This window comes from Primulina tabacum, chromosome 15 (genome assembly GCF_025594145.1).
Source record: "Primulina tabacum isolate GXHZ01 chromosome 15, ASM2559414v2, whole genome shotgun sequence".
In the NCBI taxonomy this organism is placed as follows: domain Eukaryota; kingdom Viridiplantae; phylum Streptophyta; class Magnoliopsida; order Lamiales; family Gesneriaceae; genus Primulina; species Primulina tabacum.
The window spans coordinates 28464992-28483188 of NC_134564.1; the positions used below are offsets into that span (position 1 = coordinate 28464992).

An 18197-nucleotide genomic window follows, 5' to 3' on the forward strand; every position below is an offset into this window, starting at 1 on the left:
TATCTTGTAAATAATTAATCCGAATAATTAATCTCAAACCTGGGTTCGGATTCATGTTATTTGGTTAAATTCTCCTCATCGAACATTTAATTACCTAATAATAGTAAATCTGTATGTTTGAAATAATTTTACCTCGGCTCTTATACCATTTAGCCCCAGGAAAATCAATCATTTGAAATTAACACTTATAAGGGTAGTATTGTCTTTTTTGAATGGTTTAGGGGGTTTAAATAAATTTTTTGGATACAGGGAGTTATGATAAAATTGAAGTTAAGTTTGAAGATTTATTTACAAATTAACCTATATTATAAGGGGTGTGTGTACTCATACTACCTATACATAGGGATGTAAACAATTCAAACCACATTAAACAGTATCAGACTTGAGCTTGGTCTGTTTAGGATTGTTTGAGGCTCGAGCTTGATTCGAGCTTCTATTATCAGGCTCGAGCTCGGTTTGTATTGAAATTACTAAGCTCGAAAAAAGCTCGAGCTCGGCTCGTTAAAAGCTCGTTTATCATGTTAATCAAGCCGGGCTCGAGCTTGATTCATTAATAGCTCATTTATCATGTTTAACAAGCCTGACTTGAGCTCGGCTCGTTTTCGAGCTCGTAAAGCATAGAATTAAGCTCGATTTTGAGCTTGATTTGAACTTGTTAAAAATTAAATATATCTACGAACTAATTTTAAATCAGACATAAGAATATAAATTCATTCATAAATAACCAAAACGACAAAAAGAACAACTAAAAAAACATAAACTCATTATATTATTGAACATCCCAAATTAATACATCCAATATCCAGATAACAAATATTTGTCATACACTGATATCACCATATAAATAACATTGCAGTAATTTCACTCATTTAATACTCCATTCGCTGTGTTCCAAATAAATTTTATTTTTTAATCAATATAAATTCATTATATTCAATTTAATATAATATTTTAGGATAATAATTTTTAAAGTTTCTCAACATGTATACTTGGTGATGTAACTTTTTTGGGGAAAAAAGAATAAGTTTATGTATTTCTGTTGATTTATTATGTTTTACAGAACATTTTAGTATAATGATATGCAAATAAGATAAAAAAAATATAATTGTGACTATGTGGTGTAAATTAATCTTTTTTTCAACTATGTTTTGTGTTCAATTACTTCCATTAACATTAGTACTAATATTTTTATTTTTCAACTCAAAAAATGAGCCAAGTTCGAGCTGACGAGCCATCTAAACGAGTCGAGCTCGAGAGCCTATTATCAAACATGTTTGCGAGCTTATTATCAAACAAGTTTGCAAGTTCACAAGCCAAATATCCTTAGGCTTGAGCTTGGTTTGATTAAATTTTTGAGCTCGAAATCGAGCTTGAGTTTGGCTTGATATGATTAACAAACGAACTCAAACGAGCTTTTTATCGAGCCGAGCTTCAAAGAGCTCGCAAACGGTTTGGTTCATTTACATCTCTACCTATACATGTGTGCATTTGTATATAGGAAGTTAAGTAAATGAGACTAATATCTTTTAGTTTGTTTTATTTATTTATTTATTTTTTTGGGTCTCACAAAAAAAAGTCTTTTTATTTTATTTTATATGGGTTTGGATAGGCTTTTTTTTAGGGGTGGGCATAAAACCTGAAAAACCGAAAACATCGACCGAACCAAATAATTCGGTTTAAATGATTTGGTTTTATCAGTTTTTCGGTCGGTTATGGTTTTAAAATTTATGAAATTCGTTTTTTCGGTTCTGTTTTAATCCCCCAAAAAACCGAATAATTGAACCGGCCATATTTTTGTTAAGTATAGATTTTTATGTATAATGAGCCATATTATTTTTAAGTATAAGATTTTTATATATAATGAGTCTATTAAAACTTAGGAACTTAGTATCATTAACCCTTAATTTTCAATCCGATTGTTTTCTCTTCTTTCTCACCACTCATCAGTCGACGTTTTCTTTTCTTTTCTGTTCTATATATATTTCTTTAATTTTTTCGTAAGATCATTGATGTTCCATTCGAGCTGGTTGACACTTTGTTATCATTCTTATTACTGAATATTTCGTTCGATTAATGCATTTTCCGTGTTTACATGATTAATTAGTTATATATTGTTATTATATTCGTATGACATGTTTGTACACAACACAATTTATATATATATATAAGATTAAGTCCCACAAATTAAATATTTGAAAAATACTATGATTTATATTTTAAAGGCATAAAGTGTAATATCCAATATTTTTGTATAATCGTGATAATATTTCGTACTAGGATTTGCGCAATCTTCGGGTATCTATATCATTATAAGATGTAAGATTTGCAAGATTATCTAAAGTTAGTGGATAATTATATCGTGTACAATATTTTGGAGCTTGAGATTTAAGATAATATTATGCATATTTTTGAACTTGAGACAATAAATAGATCATGATATAAGAAATTAAATAAGAAATTTTTGGATATAATCAGGTAAATTTTGAGATATAAATTCAAAGTTGAAAAGATTATAACAGATAGAGATATAAGATTTGAGATGATATTGATATTTGGGTAAGGATAATGAGATAGATAATAGATAATAATCTATCATAAATTCAAAATTTAATTCAAAGTTTAAACGAGGAGATAACACATGATCTGGATCACAACCACCCCCTATGAATAGGTGAAGCTCTCATTCAGAATTTACACATCAAATTTTCGAGTTTTGCTTTTCAATTTTCGAAAATTCCTCTCCAAAATTCTGCACGAGTCATCAAAATTCTGTCCAAGTTCAGAAATTCGTTTCTCTCGCTCGGCTTGTCGGAATCCGATCTTTACCATTCAGAATATGCTTCTATATGTTTTGAATAACATATTCAAATTTCGGCCAAATCCAACGGTTAGTTTTTTATTTATAGTTTTCGTAAGAAAACTGCTCAGATTTTAGGCGAGAAACATCATACCTACGGTTTTTCATCCATAAGCAGGTTAAAACGACTTCTGAACTCGATCTCCACCGTTCATAATTTAAGTAACGTACTTATGAACGTACTGTAAAAGATTGAGCCCGAACGGTTCAATAAGGTGCAAGGAATTTACAAGACGACTGATTTTTCGGTAGATGTGCTGTTGCGTTTTCGAAGCATGATTCTTCTATGGTTTCCGAGTTCTTCATGTTTTCTTCCAGTCTAAGATAAGTGGGCTTGTTTTAAAATATGTTGCGTACGAATTATTTCGTTTTCGAAAGTTTCGGTTGAGCACCTTCACTCTGTTTCTACGTTCTTTTTTTGTGCGATTTTGGTACGTTTACGTGTTGGCACTGTGAGGATTCACTGAAAATGGGTGGGAATCCCAACGTATGGCCCTTCACGATGGGATAGAACCGTTTTATGGCCTCGCCCCCTTAATGGATTAAAAATTAGGGACTGATATCAGTAAACCATAGAAGGTGGAAAAATCGCAGTGCTGTTATGATATGAATATGACGATATGTTATGAAAAGCATGATATGTTTACGTGTTATTTTCGAAAATTGTGTAAATATTTTTATGTTGTGCTTGAACGGCCCCCACTTGCTGAGTGACGACCATATCACTCACCCCTTACTCTACCCCCCCAGATAAATCAAAAGAAGAAATAGAAAAAGTTGATATTTATTTTGAGAATATATCTATCAGAGATAAGTTGACTTAAGCTTCTGATTTAAGGAAAAAAAAATTTGACTCGAGGATGATAAGTTATTTATGAAAACTAATATGAGAAAAGTTGATATAAGGATTATATAATAAGTTTTGGGTACTGTACTATAGAAGTTGATTTTGTGTCGATAGTTAATTGTGTGAGCAATATGTTTGGGTTATCAAGAATATTAAGCACTAACTTTAAATATGTAGGACATTGGAATATCTTGTGAGAAAATATCATTTGGTTAAGGAATTTATATTATTTTGGAATAACAAGTAGGCTACGACCTTACGTAAAAAAAAAAAGTAAGTTATGAGATATTGATGGGTATCAAGGAAAGTATAGTACAATAAGTTTTGACTTTTATGGTACTAAGAATGATTCAAAGAGAATGACATTCAATGAACTCCTTTGTTTTAGAGCGTGATAGGCTCGTGATCTTGATGAAAGTAAGATTTAGTAAAAGAATAATTATTTGAGGAAACGACTAGGTTATAATTTTCGGGATTTAAGTCAATAAGCTATAGACCAATACTGAGTTAAGTTTCAATATTCTATATGGGTTTTAAGTTTTGAGATAGTAATTGGGATAATTTCAAGATAAGATAAAATTAGTATCAATTCGCATATATTCAGTGCCGACTTAACTCAACTCACTTCGGTAGATTTCGACGCCATCCTAAGGATGAACTGATTAGCTAAGAGCCGTGCGAGAGTAGATGGCCAGAGTAAAAATGTCAAACTCTGAACCCCAAACCAAGAAGAAATCAGATACCATGGCTATGCCAAGAAACAGAAATGCATTTTTTCTGTTACCCAGAATTGGAAAGCCATAATATCGGGAGAAGAAGTTTACCTAGCAATGATGAACAAAGTGCAAGAAGGAGATAAGCTGAAATTGGAAGATATTCAAGTAGTACGAAAATTTTCGGACGTTTTTTCAGAAAAGCTTCTTGGAATGTTCTCGGACTAAGAAGTAGAGTTCGAGATAAATTTGGTACCACTGATGCATTAATCTCCAATAAACTGTACCAAATGGCTCCAGATGAACTCAAGTAGCTAAAAGAATAACTCCAATAGTTGTTAGATAAAAAAAATAATGGATTAGGCCAAATGCATCTCTTTGGGGAGCCCCGGTCCTATTTGTAAAGAAGAATTATTAAAGTATGAGATTGTGTATAGATTATAGAGAACTCTATAAGATCACAATCAAGAATAAATATCTTCTTCCAATGATAAAAGATCTTTTCGATCAACGTAAAGGAGCTATATTCTTCTCCAAGCTTGACCTGAGGACATGCTATCATCAGCTATAGGTCAGAGCAGAAGACACCCCAATGTCAGCATTCAGAATAAGGTCATGTAAGATCGAAATCAAAGTATCAGTGGACCCAAAGAAAGTAGATGAAATTCTAAGTTATCCGAAACATAAGAATGCAACAGAAATTAGAAGTTTCTTTGGATTACCATGCTATTAGCTGAAATTCGTCGATGGCTTCTCTTCAGTAGGCGTATCACTGAGAGACTCGCACAAAGAACTATGAATTCAACTGAAGAGAAAGATATGAAAGAGCTTTCAAACATTAAAGGAGAAGCTAGCATCTACACCAATTTTGGTATTATCTACTGAGGACAACGATTTTACCATCTACAGTAAAGCAACAAAGGAAGATATCAGATACGTACTCATGCGAGACAGGCGAGTCAACTGAAGCCGCATGAGCAAACCTATGCTACTCACTGATCTCGAGTTGGCAGCAGTGATCGTTGCTTTGAAAATTTGGAGACGCTATCTCTACGATGCTAAGTGTGAAATATTCACAAACCACCAAGCCTCGAGTATTTGTGCAAGAAAAAAGAATTAAAAATGAGGCAAAGAAGGTGGATAGAGTTACTCGAGGCCGACATTGACTTCACAATAAGCTACCACGCCAGCAAGGCAAATAAGGTAGTCGATGCTTTGATTCAAACATGGGTAAGATAACATAACATCACTCTCCGCGAAACAATGCCTTCGGGAAGCAATCAAGTTAAATCAGAGTTGAGACATGACACTAGAAAAGTTCAAAGAACAAGCCAAGAAAATAAAGTCGTCAGATTTTCAAGTGGACCCAGACGGAATCTTAGGGATGAGAAGACAGAGTGTTTTTGAAGATTTCACCTTTTCGAGGCATTGTCAGATTTGGCAAATGCGGGAAATTGTCTCCTAGATACATCGGTCCATATGAGATTCTTGAAAAGATTGGCGATCGAGCCTATCGACTGGCTCTTCCTCCTTCTCTATCCTGGATACATGACGTTTTTCATGTATCGATGTTGCGTAAATATATGCTTGATGCTTCTCATGTCATTCGGCCTGACGAAGCTGAGCTGGATCAGACGTTGAGTTATATTGAACAACCAATACAGATTCTTGATCGAAAAGAAAAACAGCTCAAAACGAAGACTATTCCACTAGTGAAAGTCCAGTGGAGTCGTCATGGCACTGAAGAAGCGATTGGGAGACAGAGTCAGAGATGAGACAGAGATATCCCGAGTTATTTCTATGATGTGAGTGTTCATTCCATTTTCGATTACATTGCCTCTTTTACTTGATTTAATTGATTGTCTGCGATTTCGAGGACGAAATCATTTCTTAGAGGGGGAGAAATGTAAGGCCCGAGAATTTGATTATCATAATCAGATTTGTGTTGTTGATAATTAAGGTAATTGTAGACGCTTTGTATCGGACCGGAAGAGACGAGAAAGTAGATGCAAATTATAGATATGAGATGAACTCGGCGCATATGCGCCACTAGACCCGCGCACATGCGCGAAAAGTACAGAAGTATCGGTGCACATGCGCGAGATAAGGCGCGCATATGCGCGACACCTCCAGAACCTTTGGCGCATATGCGCAAGATGAAGCGCGCATATGCGCGAGGTGTTGAATTTGCCTTGGCCGAGACCGGTAGGTCTCGCGCATATGCGCGGGTGATGTCGCGCATATGCGCGAGACGTGTACTTCAAAGAATTACAACACTTGTCCTTGTCATGCAATATAAAGGATATGTGTCTTCATTTCCTCTCCTGGACAGCTGAGAATCGAGAGGGAGAAGGGATCAAGGAAAAGGAAAGTTCTTTCACTTTTGAAGCTAGCTTGTACAAGATTTTTACATCCAAACTTTAATCCGACTTTGGTTTTGAGTTCCTCTCATCGCTAGCTACAAGAAGATGTAAGTTTCATTCAATTCCAGCACATTTTGATATATATGTGTTAGGAGAAGGATGAATTGAGTTCTATAATATGTTCTTGAGATTATTGATATCGTAGAAACGCAACCGGATCGAAGAACGGACGTTGTATGCTATAGTTATTATTTTCCAGCATGTTTAGAATTAAATATGCAGATTTTGAGTACTATCATGTGCTTATGATGATGATTATGAGTTGAGAATTATGAATTGGTGATATATGTTGAGAGATGGATTGACCGGTATTGAGAAATTACATTGTTATGCCGTCAAATGGTACCGAGGTCAAGTATTGAATTGGATATGTGTTAATTGAGATTAGAGATTGATAGAATATGTATCAACATTTCCATTTCAGATTTGATAGTGACAGATTCGTCATCGAGACTTCGACATCGACAGACATTGTGCGACGAAAGGTATAATGCATGTTTTGTTTGGGGAAGACACAACTCAAATAAGATTCAATTTGAGTTTCCCAACAAAATCACATACTAGATCAGTTGCTTGTCTTTTGATATGATTATGATTTGTTTATATATTATATTCAAATCTTTTGATATGATTATGCATTTATAGATTTATATTCATGTATTTGAGATAGGAGAGTCATTGGCAGATTTGCCAAACTACTAGATGTTCGGTGGTATCGACGCTTCGGACCAGATTCAATCCGATTGTAGACATTCGATAAAGATATGACCGAAGTCTAGGAATAAGACGTACAGTCACCCCGATTGGGAGGGTAGGTGACAGCCATTGACGTCTTATTCACACCGGGATCCCTAGAGTAGAGTCGATTCGAGTCGAGACATGATTTGATTTGAATTGCATGTGTAGACAGATCGGTTTCATAGACTATGGAGCCATTGTTATTGCTTTCATGCATGAATTATGATTTCTTATCAGCATGTATACATGTTTTATACTGGGATTTGTTCTCACCGGAGTTTCCGGCTGTTGTTATGTCTGTATGTGTGCATAACAACAGGTGGGGCAGGATCTGGGTCACGTCAGAGATGAGATCAAGATAGCGTGGTGACTACGGACGCAGAAGATCACTATTGATATTGTACTAGATTTGTACTACTCGTAGTTTATGGTTTGTATTAAACATTAGTGATGTGTTTGTAGAAAAACATGACATGTATATTATATGTGTTATAAATAAATGAAGAAAGATATTATGCGTAGTATTTACATTTGAATTAATGTTAAAAAGCGAAAATTTGACCCCCATTTTGAATAAAGATCCAATTAATCCCGAAAAAAATTGAGTTAGAGCCCGGGTCCCCATAGTATTCCTCCTAGCAAACAAATAGATTTCAATGGAAGAAAAAGAGCTTACTTTGAAAATGTTATGATTGTATGCAAATTTGACATGTGCTTCACTTTTGTACGGGGTGGTTTGGAAGGATTCTGCTCATGTTTCTAAAAATTTTAAAGAGCCTACGCAAAGGGAAAAATTACATTTTCAACTCTCACAAAAGGTTTGATGTTAATATATCTTATGTTTTTTAATTGTTTAAAAATTAATATTTATAACTTAACTCCTATTTTTTGCAGGTAAGTATTATTACTTGAGGTTGGTTATCCTACTTTCAAAGGATTTATGGGGAGTATAAAGATATTAGATATCACTTACCATAATTTCAATTGGCTCCAAAATTCAGATCAAGAAATGAAGTATTTAATTATAATCATTCAAATTTAAGAACGGTCATTGAAAGAACATTTGGAGTATGTAATGCATGATGCAAGGTATTACAATTGCATGCCGACCTTTTCTCTGGACACAATGCAAATTATAGTGGCGTGTTTTGCTTTGCACAATTTCATGAGACGGTATGATGCGACTGGAGATATTATTGAACAACTAGAAAATATTGATGATTTGCAGGAAATCGAGTAAGATGGAGAAAATGATTATGTCTATGATAGAAGTATAAAATGAAATGAGCTAACACAAGACAACATTAGACAACTAAAGGAAGTGAGAGATGATATAAGAAATTAACCGCCAATACAACTAGGGGTGAGCAAGATTTCGGTTAAACCGAATTACCCGACCGAACTAGAGCCAATTCGGAAATTCGATTCAGTTATTTCGGAAATTCGATTTTCAAATTTGAAAAAATTCGGTATATCGGTTAATTTGGTTCGGTTATGGTTTTCAAAATTTTGAAATCGGTTAACCGATATAATAAATACTATTATTTAATAAATTTTTATTATTTATCAATTTATATATATATATATATATATTTTAATTTTTAATTTTAAAATCAACCATAATTCTAATCTATGTGTGTGATCTTATATTTTTATGAATTTATGTAGAATATAGTGTTAAAAAAATTACATATTTAATTAAAGTTAAATCACAGATTTTTTTTTTTAAAACTAATCGGTTAATTCGGTCACCAACCGACTTTAATTCGGTTCGATTTTTATCGGTTATGAAAATTAATTTGGTCGGTTCGGTTATGGCTAAATATTTCGGTTCAGTTCAGTTATGGCTAATTCTGTTCGGTTCGACCGAACCGACCGAATGCTCACCCCTAAATACAACAATGTCAACATTAAAATAAGATTTTATATAAATAACTTATAGCCAATGGAATGTGGGAACAAACAATTGTTTTTATATTTTTTTAGATTTCAATATGTATGGATGGATATTGTTATGACTTATAAATTTAATGTGTTATTCAAATTTTTTATATTTATAGATTATATCTAGAGAATTATAATAGAAAAATTATCTCAATTAATGAATTAAAAAACACTTCAATAATAATCATCAAACAAATTTTATGAATAAAAACAATATTTTTTTTATCTATTTTTTTATCCAAAAACAAAAATAGCACAACTTTTACTTAAAAACAACACTTTCAAAAGCAAACTTAAAAAAAACTTTTTTTCAAGTAAAAAACTACTAAAAAGTAAAGGGGCTAAAAAATGGGCAATAGTAAGTTAACCTATTAACCCCAGCATCGGCCGTTGCTGCGAGTTTTCGTTCATTCTTCGATGTCGTACAGAGGGAGAGGAAGAGGAAGAGGTCGCGGCGGCGGCTTCGGCTTTCGGCCGGCCAAGCAAGTTTCTTTTGAACTATTTCCGGTAATCTCCACTCTCTGTTTACTTAAATTTTTGCTAAATTCTACCGTCACTTTATATCTTGTAATTTTAGGAAATTGAGGGTTTAGGGAAGGCGGAGTACTCGGCTGAGCATTTGCGGTTGATTCAGTGGGGTCACGAATTGCAAAAGTTTTGGAAGAATTCCCCCTATTATGTTAAAGATAAAGATAGCAGCCAACGAGACGAGGAGAGTGAGTTTTCTGCTTCAATTTTAATGGTTCTATTAATAATTTGTTCAGCTGGGAAAGTAAATACTGTTTCTTGTTTTGTATGTGTAATTTCTATATGGGAAGCAGAAAATATCCGATTCTCAAAATTGTGTAATACATGGATTTATTATTTCTGATCATGTCGCTTTGAGCATCCTTGATCGTAGCTTCATTTTGTGGGAACTTTCGTTTTTTTTCTCGAAAAATTCGTAACATCTTTTATTTCTTATTCAAATGGTTAATTGAATTAGCTCTTATATCTTCTCCAGCGAATGGTTGCAGGAGAGCAGAAATCATACATAGAAAGGTATTCCGATAGGAAGTCTCAGGCGATAAAGGTTAAGTCACGACTCTCGGACTATATGGAATTGACTCCAGGTTATTTGCCTGGAGAACTAGCTATAGGTATATACTCTTACCTGTTCTGGAAAGCCCCGTAGCTTCTTTTTTGCTGAATGTCTTCACATATTCATTTTGTTATGAATGAAACAGGTGGGAAGAAGGGAAAGCGTGCTGTCAAGAGAGTAAGATGGACTGTAGCATCAGGTATGATGGGAACAAATATTGTCTTTTCTCTCTTTTTTTGGAATTTTTACAATTGCATGAAATTTGTGAACACGTGAAAAGGAAGAATTTTTTTTTCAGTTTTTGGGATTTGGAAATGGTGATCTTGCAGCTTATTATGTACCGAGCCTGTATTATTTGTATCTTTGTTAATTTTGACTCCATAAAATTAGAGTTAGGAGGTGCTTGATTCAGGTTTTTATATACTTTTAACACTGGTGCTTGGGTGGTGATGGTGCGCAATGCTGGTTACTTTGAGCCAAACTTAGATTGTTGGTAGGGCAGGGGATCAATTTTCATGTCTTTGCAGTTGCAATGGAGGGCTGATTGCGGAAAAAATAATAGTGAAGCAAATTGAATGGTGTTGTTTTCCCCAAGGTGTAGGCGTTATTCTATTCCAATAGTATGATGAACTTACTCTCCTTATTCATTGCAATAATTAATTTTGTAATCTATGAGTTGGTTGAGGTAATGTCATCCATATTCTTTTTTTAGGCATGAATGCATGATGAATGAACATTGGTTTATTTCTCTCTTTTTTTTGAGTGACTTTATGGTTCATCCACAGATTTGCCAGAACAGGATCCAATTGAGAAGTTTTTACAAAATAATCAGGTATATTCTCCCATTGCACCTGAATTTCTATTTAATATTTCCTAATTTCAAATATTGTTTTTATGTCGCAATGTTCATGGTTCAGGACCAAGAAGGAGATGACAAGAAAGAAGACGAAAATGAGGAAGAAGATGAAGAAAACAATGATGAGAATGAAGAAGAATACAGTGACGAGGGAGATTATGAACAAGTATGCTACATTGCTTTGATTTATCCTTTTCAGTGATTTTTTTCTAATTTAAGCCAACAAGCTTCTATAATGAAGTGCATGGTAGTATCTCTGGGGCGATCTAATTTTTCTAGAAGATCTCTTGAGTTCAATCACTGAAGTTTGTGGGTCTTCTTCATCTTGTGCAACTGCTTCTTCATCTTCCTGGTTACTGCTTTTCAACTCATTCACGGGAATATTTATCAATGACACTTCATCTGTCTTCTTGACTTCAGGACATTCATCTCTAGCTCCAATGCTTGACCTGTCCTTGTACAATACTTGCTCACTGAAAATTACATCTCTTGTCCGAATGATCTTCCGATTTTGGTCATCCCAAAAACGATAAAGAAACTCATTTTCTCCATAACCGATAAAGGAACACTTTATAGATTTCGGATCAAGTTTTGTTCTGCTAACTGAATTATGAACATACGATATACATCCAAACACTTATTTTGTGCAGTCAAGCAGTACTAAAGGTCATATGCTGTAGTTTTAACGACATCAACCCATAATGATTTTGGTAATCCAGAGTGCAATCTCGTGTTCCTAGCGCGTTCATTCAAGGTTCTGTTAATCTTTTCAACTACACCATTTTGTGATGTGAACCAGAAATGATTTTCTCCATCTTGATTCCGTTTTGTGCACAATATTTCTTGAACTCATCTTCATATTTACCACCATTATAAGACCGTAAGACTTCACCTTCAAGTTGGTCTCATTACCAATCATGGCTTTCCACTTTGTCCCTTAAACATCAGACTTATTTTTCATAAAATAAACCCAAACTTTTCTGCTCGAATCGTTGATAATTGTGACATAATATCTTGAACTTCCAAGGGATGTCACAGGAGATGGTCCCCATACATCAGTATGAACCAGCTTTGCTGCTTTCGGCTCTCTACCGACTTTTGGAAAACTCACTTTTTCTGCTTTCCAAATATACAACTTTCACATAGTTTGTGTTCAAGTGTCTTTAATTCTGGTAGCTTCCCATTTGATACAAACATCTTCATTTCAATCTCACTCATATGCCCAAGTTTACAATGCCATAGACTTGAATTAGCTTCAGCATCCGCAGTTGCCAATGTATCTCTGCAGTTGCCAATGTATCTCTGCAACTAGAAGCCATATAAGGTGTTTCAATTTTCTTTCCTCGAGCAACAATAATGGCTCCTTTGTTCACTTTCCAGGAACCATCTCCAAAGGTCACATTAAGGCCATCGAGTTGTCACACTGAGACCAAATTGCGTGTCAATTTTGGTACATGCCTTACTTTGTTGATTTTCCATATAGATCCTTTTGACATCTTGATACAGACATCACTCATACCAGCTATTTCCAAAGGTTTTCAATCTGTCATGAAAACTTTTACGTATTCACCAGCAATGTAATTATCGAATACATCACGATTACAAGTGGTATGGAACGAATTTCCTGAGTCCATAACCCAAGAATCAACCGAAATTTCCATGAATACTAATAATGCATCATGTATCTCCTCAGTAACAACATTGGCATTGTTCTTTATTGATTTGCAGTTCTTTTTCAAATGATCATGCTCACCACAACTCCAACACTTCAAATTCTTTTCAAGGTGTTTTTGTCTTTTTCATTTCTATATTTGGATTTATCGTGCCAGGTTAAAACTTTTTTCGCAACTCCAGCCCCTGCATCTGTTCTCGAGATTTAGAGCATATCTCGATGATGTTCCTTCACCCGATTACGTCTTGCAAACTTATTTAGCAAGAATTTGATCTTTGAAATAATTGTATTGTAGTTTTCTTTTGCCAACAGAGTTGCTAACCACTGCCCGTATATCAGTTCTAAAATATTTGGTAAAGACGCCAAAAGAACAAGTGCACAAATCTCATCATTAAAATTATTTTCAACCGATGTTAGCTGAGAAACAATCGTGTTGAACTCATTGATGTGTGCAACCGCCGAAGCATCTTCTCCTATCTTCAAGTTGAATAACTTTTTCGTGAGGTGTACTTTATTGTTTGCTAATGACTTTTTGTATATATCCGACAAAATGGACATCATTCCCTCTGTTGTTTGTGCCTCCGTCACATCGTGCCACATTCTTCGTTAGGGTCAATCGTATCACACCTAGCACATGGCGGTCAAAGAGCTTCCATTCATTAGTCTCCATCTTTTCCGGCTTCTTTCTTAATAGGGGTTGATGCAGCAGCTTCTTGGTATACAGATAATCTGTTTTGTAACCGCTTGAACGAAAAATATGTTCTGTAGAGCTAGTTGATACCAGGTCCCGACTCTCGATCCATCATCTCCAGCCACCGCTTCTCTAGCCTTAGCGAAAAGTCTCAAAAAGATTTTTTAGGTTAGGAAGATCAGACAAAGCTGCAACCACATAGCATACTCAGAATTCTTAATTTATAACAAGGCTCTGAGACCAGTTGTTGTGGAATATACCGAAGTGATTGTCACGAAGGTAATACAACACCAAAAACGTGGGATAAAATAATCAACAAAAACACAAAAATTTACGTGGTTCACCCAATATAGGGCACGTTCACGGAGCTATTGCAAATTTTTATTACAAGAAGAAAATTACAAGTGTATACAACAAAAACACTCGATATCTCGCAATTTTAATTCGTGTATAACCGAGAATATAATTTCTCAAACTTACTCAACAAAATAGCGCTCAATCTTTTCCAGTCACTTGATTTGCTATCTTGAGCTTGAGAAGCTTTGAAGGAAGCTTCCGATGGTATGATTAAAAAGAAGCAAAAGGCCACCTATTTATATGTGTAAACTATGGTGTGATCTCATGCAAGGTTTTCCATCAAATACGGCAGCTGGTCAAGAAAGTTTTGTTGCATGTGTTTGTTTGACTTTTTTTCACCTACCATCTCATCCGCCTAACATTTCTCCCACTTGAACACTTGATTTCAATTATGTCTTTGCACCATCAATTCAACAACTCATATTTCCCTTTGTTATGACTTATGCCTGCATATCGGCTGGATTTTTACTTCCAGGCTAGTTGTCAAGGGCGCAAGGCACAGCGAGGCACACAAGGGCCCTGAAGCCTGAGGCGCAAGGCGAGGTGGTCGCCTTACCGAGCAAGGCACACATTTTTAAATTTTTTTAAAATATTTTTATTTTAGAATATGAAATATTTAAATCACAATGTCACATAAAACAAAAAATAATTAATAAGTTCATAGTAATTAGTAACATGATTAAATTTCTTCAATCATCCAAATCTAGTTCATCTTTTTCCATCGAATCATCAGAGTCCCCAAAACTTTTGGACTTGTATTCTTCTTCGTCTTCATCACATTCTTGATTAACATCAATTTCTTCTTCCTCTTCATCCAAAAGATGTGAAATCGGCCGTTTTCTGGTTGTTTTGGATGTAGATGCCCTTACCTCGTTCTTCTGTTCAACGATCTCTTATTCTTCCGACGTTGGGGCGTTAAGTTGTTAGGGTTTGGGCTTTTTGTTTTAAACAAGTAATTTTTTTTAAAAAAAACAGAGAAGTTGCAACTTCTTTGTTTTTTTATTTAAAAAAAAAATTCACTCAGGGCGCTGAGTGAACTTCCAAGGATTTCATCTGCAGCACCCAAATCCTTCATAGCAAATTCTTTTGATAACTCTTTCTTGAGTTTGTCAATCTCCTCCATAAAAGCTTCTGATATCAACATATCATCTACATATAGCAGTAGAATTATATAAGAACCATCAAGCTTCTTAACATAACAACAATGATCATTTTGACACCTCATGAAACTATTATTACTCATGAATCAATCTTGTCTTGTACCGTTTGCTATCATCATGTTCTTATTTTAACCGATACACCCACTTGTTATGCAAAAAGAAGAGATTGATATAAAAGAAAAGCAGATGGAAGGAAGAGAAATTCATGTAGAAGACAGAGAGAATACCAAAGAGGGGAAATTGGAAGATATGGAAAATATAGACAAAAAAGATGAAATAGAAGAAAATATCACAATAAAAAAGGAATAAGAAAATATAGAAGAATAGAAAGAAGAGATTTGAAATTTCTGAATATGAGTTTTTAATATCAACTTGTGATTGATTTATTTGATTCTAGCACATTGCATGATTTGAGGACAAATCTTTTTGAATAAAGGGAGAATGATGTGATCTTTACTATGATAAACAAGCAAATTAATGGTGGAACATGAAGTACCTTGATTCTTATATATTGAACATGATAAAAGAAATTCGAGATCAAGAGATTGAAGATTGAAAATTGAATAAATTCAAGAAGTTGATTTGGAAGTTTAAATTATCTATTTAATTTTGGTTAGTAATTATCATATTTTAAGTTCATAAGTCCAAGGGATGTTGAATTCCATAATCTAGAAAGTTTACCTTAATTAGGATTCTTGTGTTTTACAAGTTCGTAAGTCCAACGGCTGTTGGATTCCATAATCTAGAGAGTTTACCTTAATTAAGATTATTGTGTTCTACTGGGAAACTTTAGATTATCTTTTGCTTATAAATATCTCATTGTATTAAACACAAAGAGGTTTTTTTAAGTTTATATCAGGGTTTTTCTGTCTTTAAGTTTCGACTTGTTGCACCTCTGCGTGTGTTTATAAAAAAAATCAAAGTTATCAACTTTGTGGTGTTTGACGATTGTTTTTCAACTGGGTTTCCAATGACTAGTTCTTTGGAGGTGTAGTTAATTACAATTGTTGTTTTGTGTTATTTCTGTTGCTAGACTTTAGAGTTTAGAGGTGGAAATACGAAGCTCGAGTCAAAGAAGATAGGGACGTTTCCGTGAATTCTTGTTGTATGTAGAATCGAGCGCATGCGTTTAATATATTCGTGTTTGTGTTTCTCCTGCTTACAAGAAATCATATCAGAGTCTAGTTTAGTAGTGGATTTCACAAACACTTGTTTCAAAGATTGAGACCTAGTTTTTACTAGAATTCTTGTTGATCCTTGAATTAAGGGCATGATTGACATCAATTTCCTCTTTGATTTTTCATGCATACAAGGATTCGAATCATTCTATCTTTTTCATGCATATTAGGATTCAAATCATTCTATCTCCTGTAATGTTTTGGAGATTATATCCGAATTGGTTTTACATAATTTTGACTATTTCATGTAAGAGGAATTGCCTGAGACAAAATAATATGGTTTGAATGATTGATGCTTCCTTAACGTCTCCGAAATGTATCATAAATAGTTGATACTTCTCGAGTCATTGGCTAACAGCTTCGCGGTTTTACAGGGTGAATATTTTGATGATGATGAAGACGACTACAATATGCCTGAATCCGACGATGGTATACATAATACATCATATCTCCCATGCTTTCCGCTATTTTTCTCCCTTTGTTGGTTTCATTTCTCAATACATGCAATAATACTTTACTTTTCGTCAACAACCATTAAAACATATTTTCCTTTGCTATCTGATGCATCTACGTTGTTAAATTTGTGATGTTGCAGATGGCCCAACTTACTGATTTCTGATTTGGTGACGGATGTCTTCTGCTACTTGGGGTCGTTGCGTGTCAGTTTAAGTCCTATACGTCTTGTTTACATTGAGCTTCACATATATTTGATTGTGCACTTATATTTATGTTTCTATTGCTTCTTATCTGCGTCCAAATGTTGTTGAACCAAAGAACAATGATGATTTCTGACCCACCATGCATATTATGCTTGGTTAGTACAGCAACTCAAGTGACTTTTTCGCAAATGTTACCTACCAGCTGTTAACATACAACAAACAATACATGTTATTTCAATTTTTGCCTATGTAGTAGTTGTATGCATTTCTTGTGGACTTCGTCGGTGGAATCTATCCTTTCATCATATGTTTCAACCCTATTGCTCTCTGCATAGTTTTACAAGGGTCGTGCTATTGCTTAAATATTATAAAGTTTGATCAAATTCAACGAAATACCGTAAAAATGGGTGATTTAAAATAAATGTAATAAAATATAGGTAATAACAATGCAGTATGTGGAACATGGAAACATAATGGGTTCTTAGTGTTTGTTCTATAACAATAAGAATATATGAGATGATATGTGAATTAAATTATCTTAAATGTATTAAAAGTTGCTCAAATCATATATGTTTAGAATAATTGGTGCGTTGACGTTGTGCAACCGAACTTAAATTTCTACTTTTTAAGTAAAATGAGTGTAATGGTAAGTAATCTCGAATACATAAGGAACAAGAGATTTATTTCTTTCGAGGAAGACAATTAAAATGGGGGGTTTGTTTGATAAAAATTAAATAAAATAATAGAACTAATTTAGCAGCAAGAAGAAATAAACAATCAAGATGCATAACTAATAAAATGTAAAATTTGATACTACCAAGCTCTGATTCAAGGGGGTTTCACTATTCATTTATATCACTGTTTATCGGCTAACATATTATTTATTCATGCAGTTACAGGTAATTAACCTTAAAATTATATAGATAGCCACTAAAATATTTGTGTTTCCTAATTTAATTGATCAAACCCAGAATCCAGTCAAGACTTATCAATAAATAACTGAGTACGATAGTGTTCCATA

The 18197-nt window shown here is 34.1% G+C and overlaps 1 protein-coding gene across 2 annotated transcripts; it reads left to right on the forward strand.

Annotated features, from left to right (window-relative positions):
* Positions 1-9856: 9856 nt before the first annotated feature.
* On the forward strand, positions 9857-17424 carry LOC142527276 (uncharacterized). 2 transcript variants are annotated; one of them, XM_075632031.1, is made up of 8 exons: positions 9857-10029; positions 10100-10238; positions 10526-10661; positions 10749-10802; positions 11389-11435; positions 11521-11625; positions 16892-16946; positions 17113-17424. In XM_075632031.1, exons 2-8 carry the CDS (start codon positions 10200-10202, stop codon positions 17127-17129), a joined length of 453 nt encoding a protein of 150 aa, XP_075488146.1. In that variant the 5' UTR covers positions 9857-10029; positions 10100-10199; the 3' UTR covers positions 17130-17424. The 2 variants fall into 2 exon arrangements, with proteins under 2 accessions (XP_075488146.1, XP_075488145.1); XM_075632030.1 differs by having other exon boundaries at positions 10539-10661.
* Positions 17425-18197: the final 773 nt, after the last annotated feature.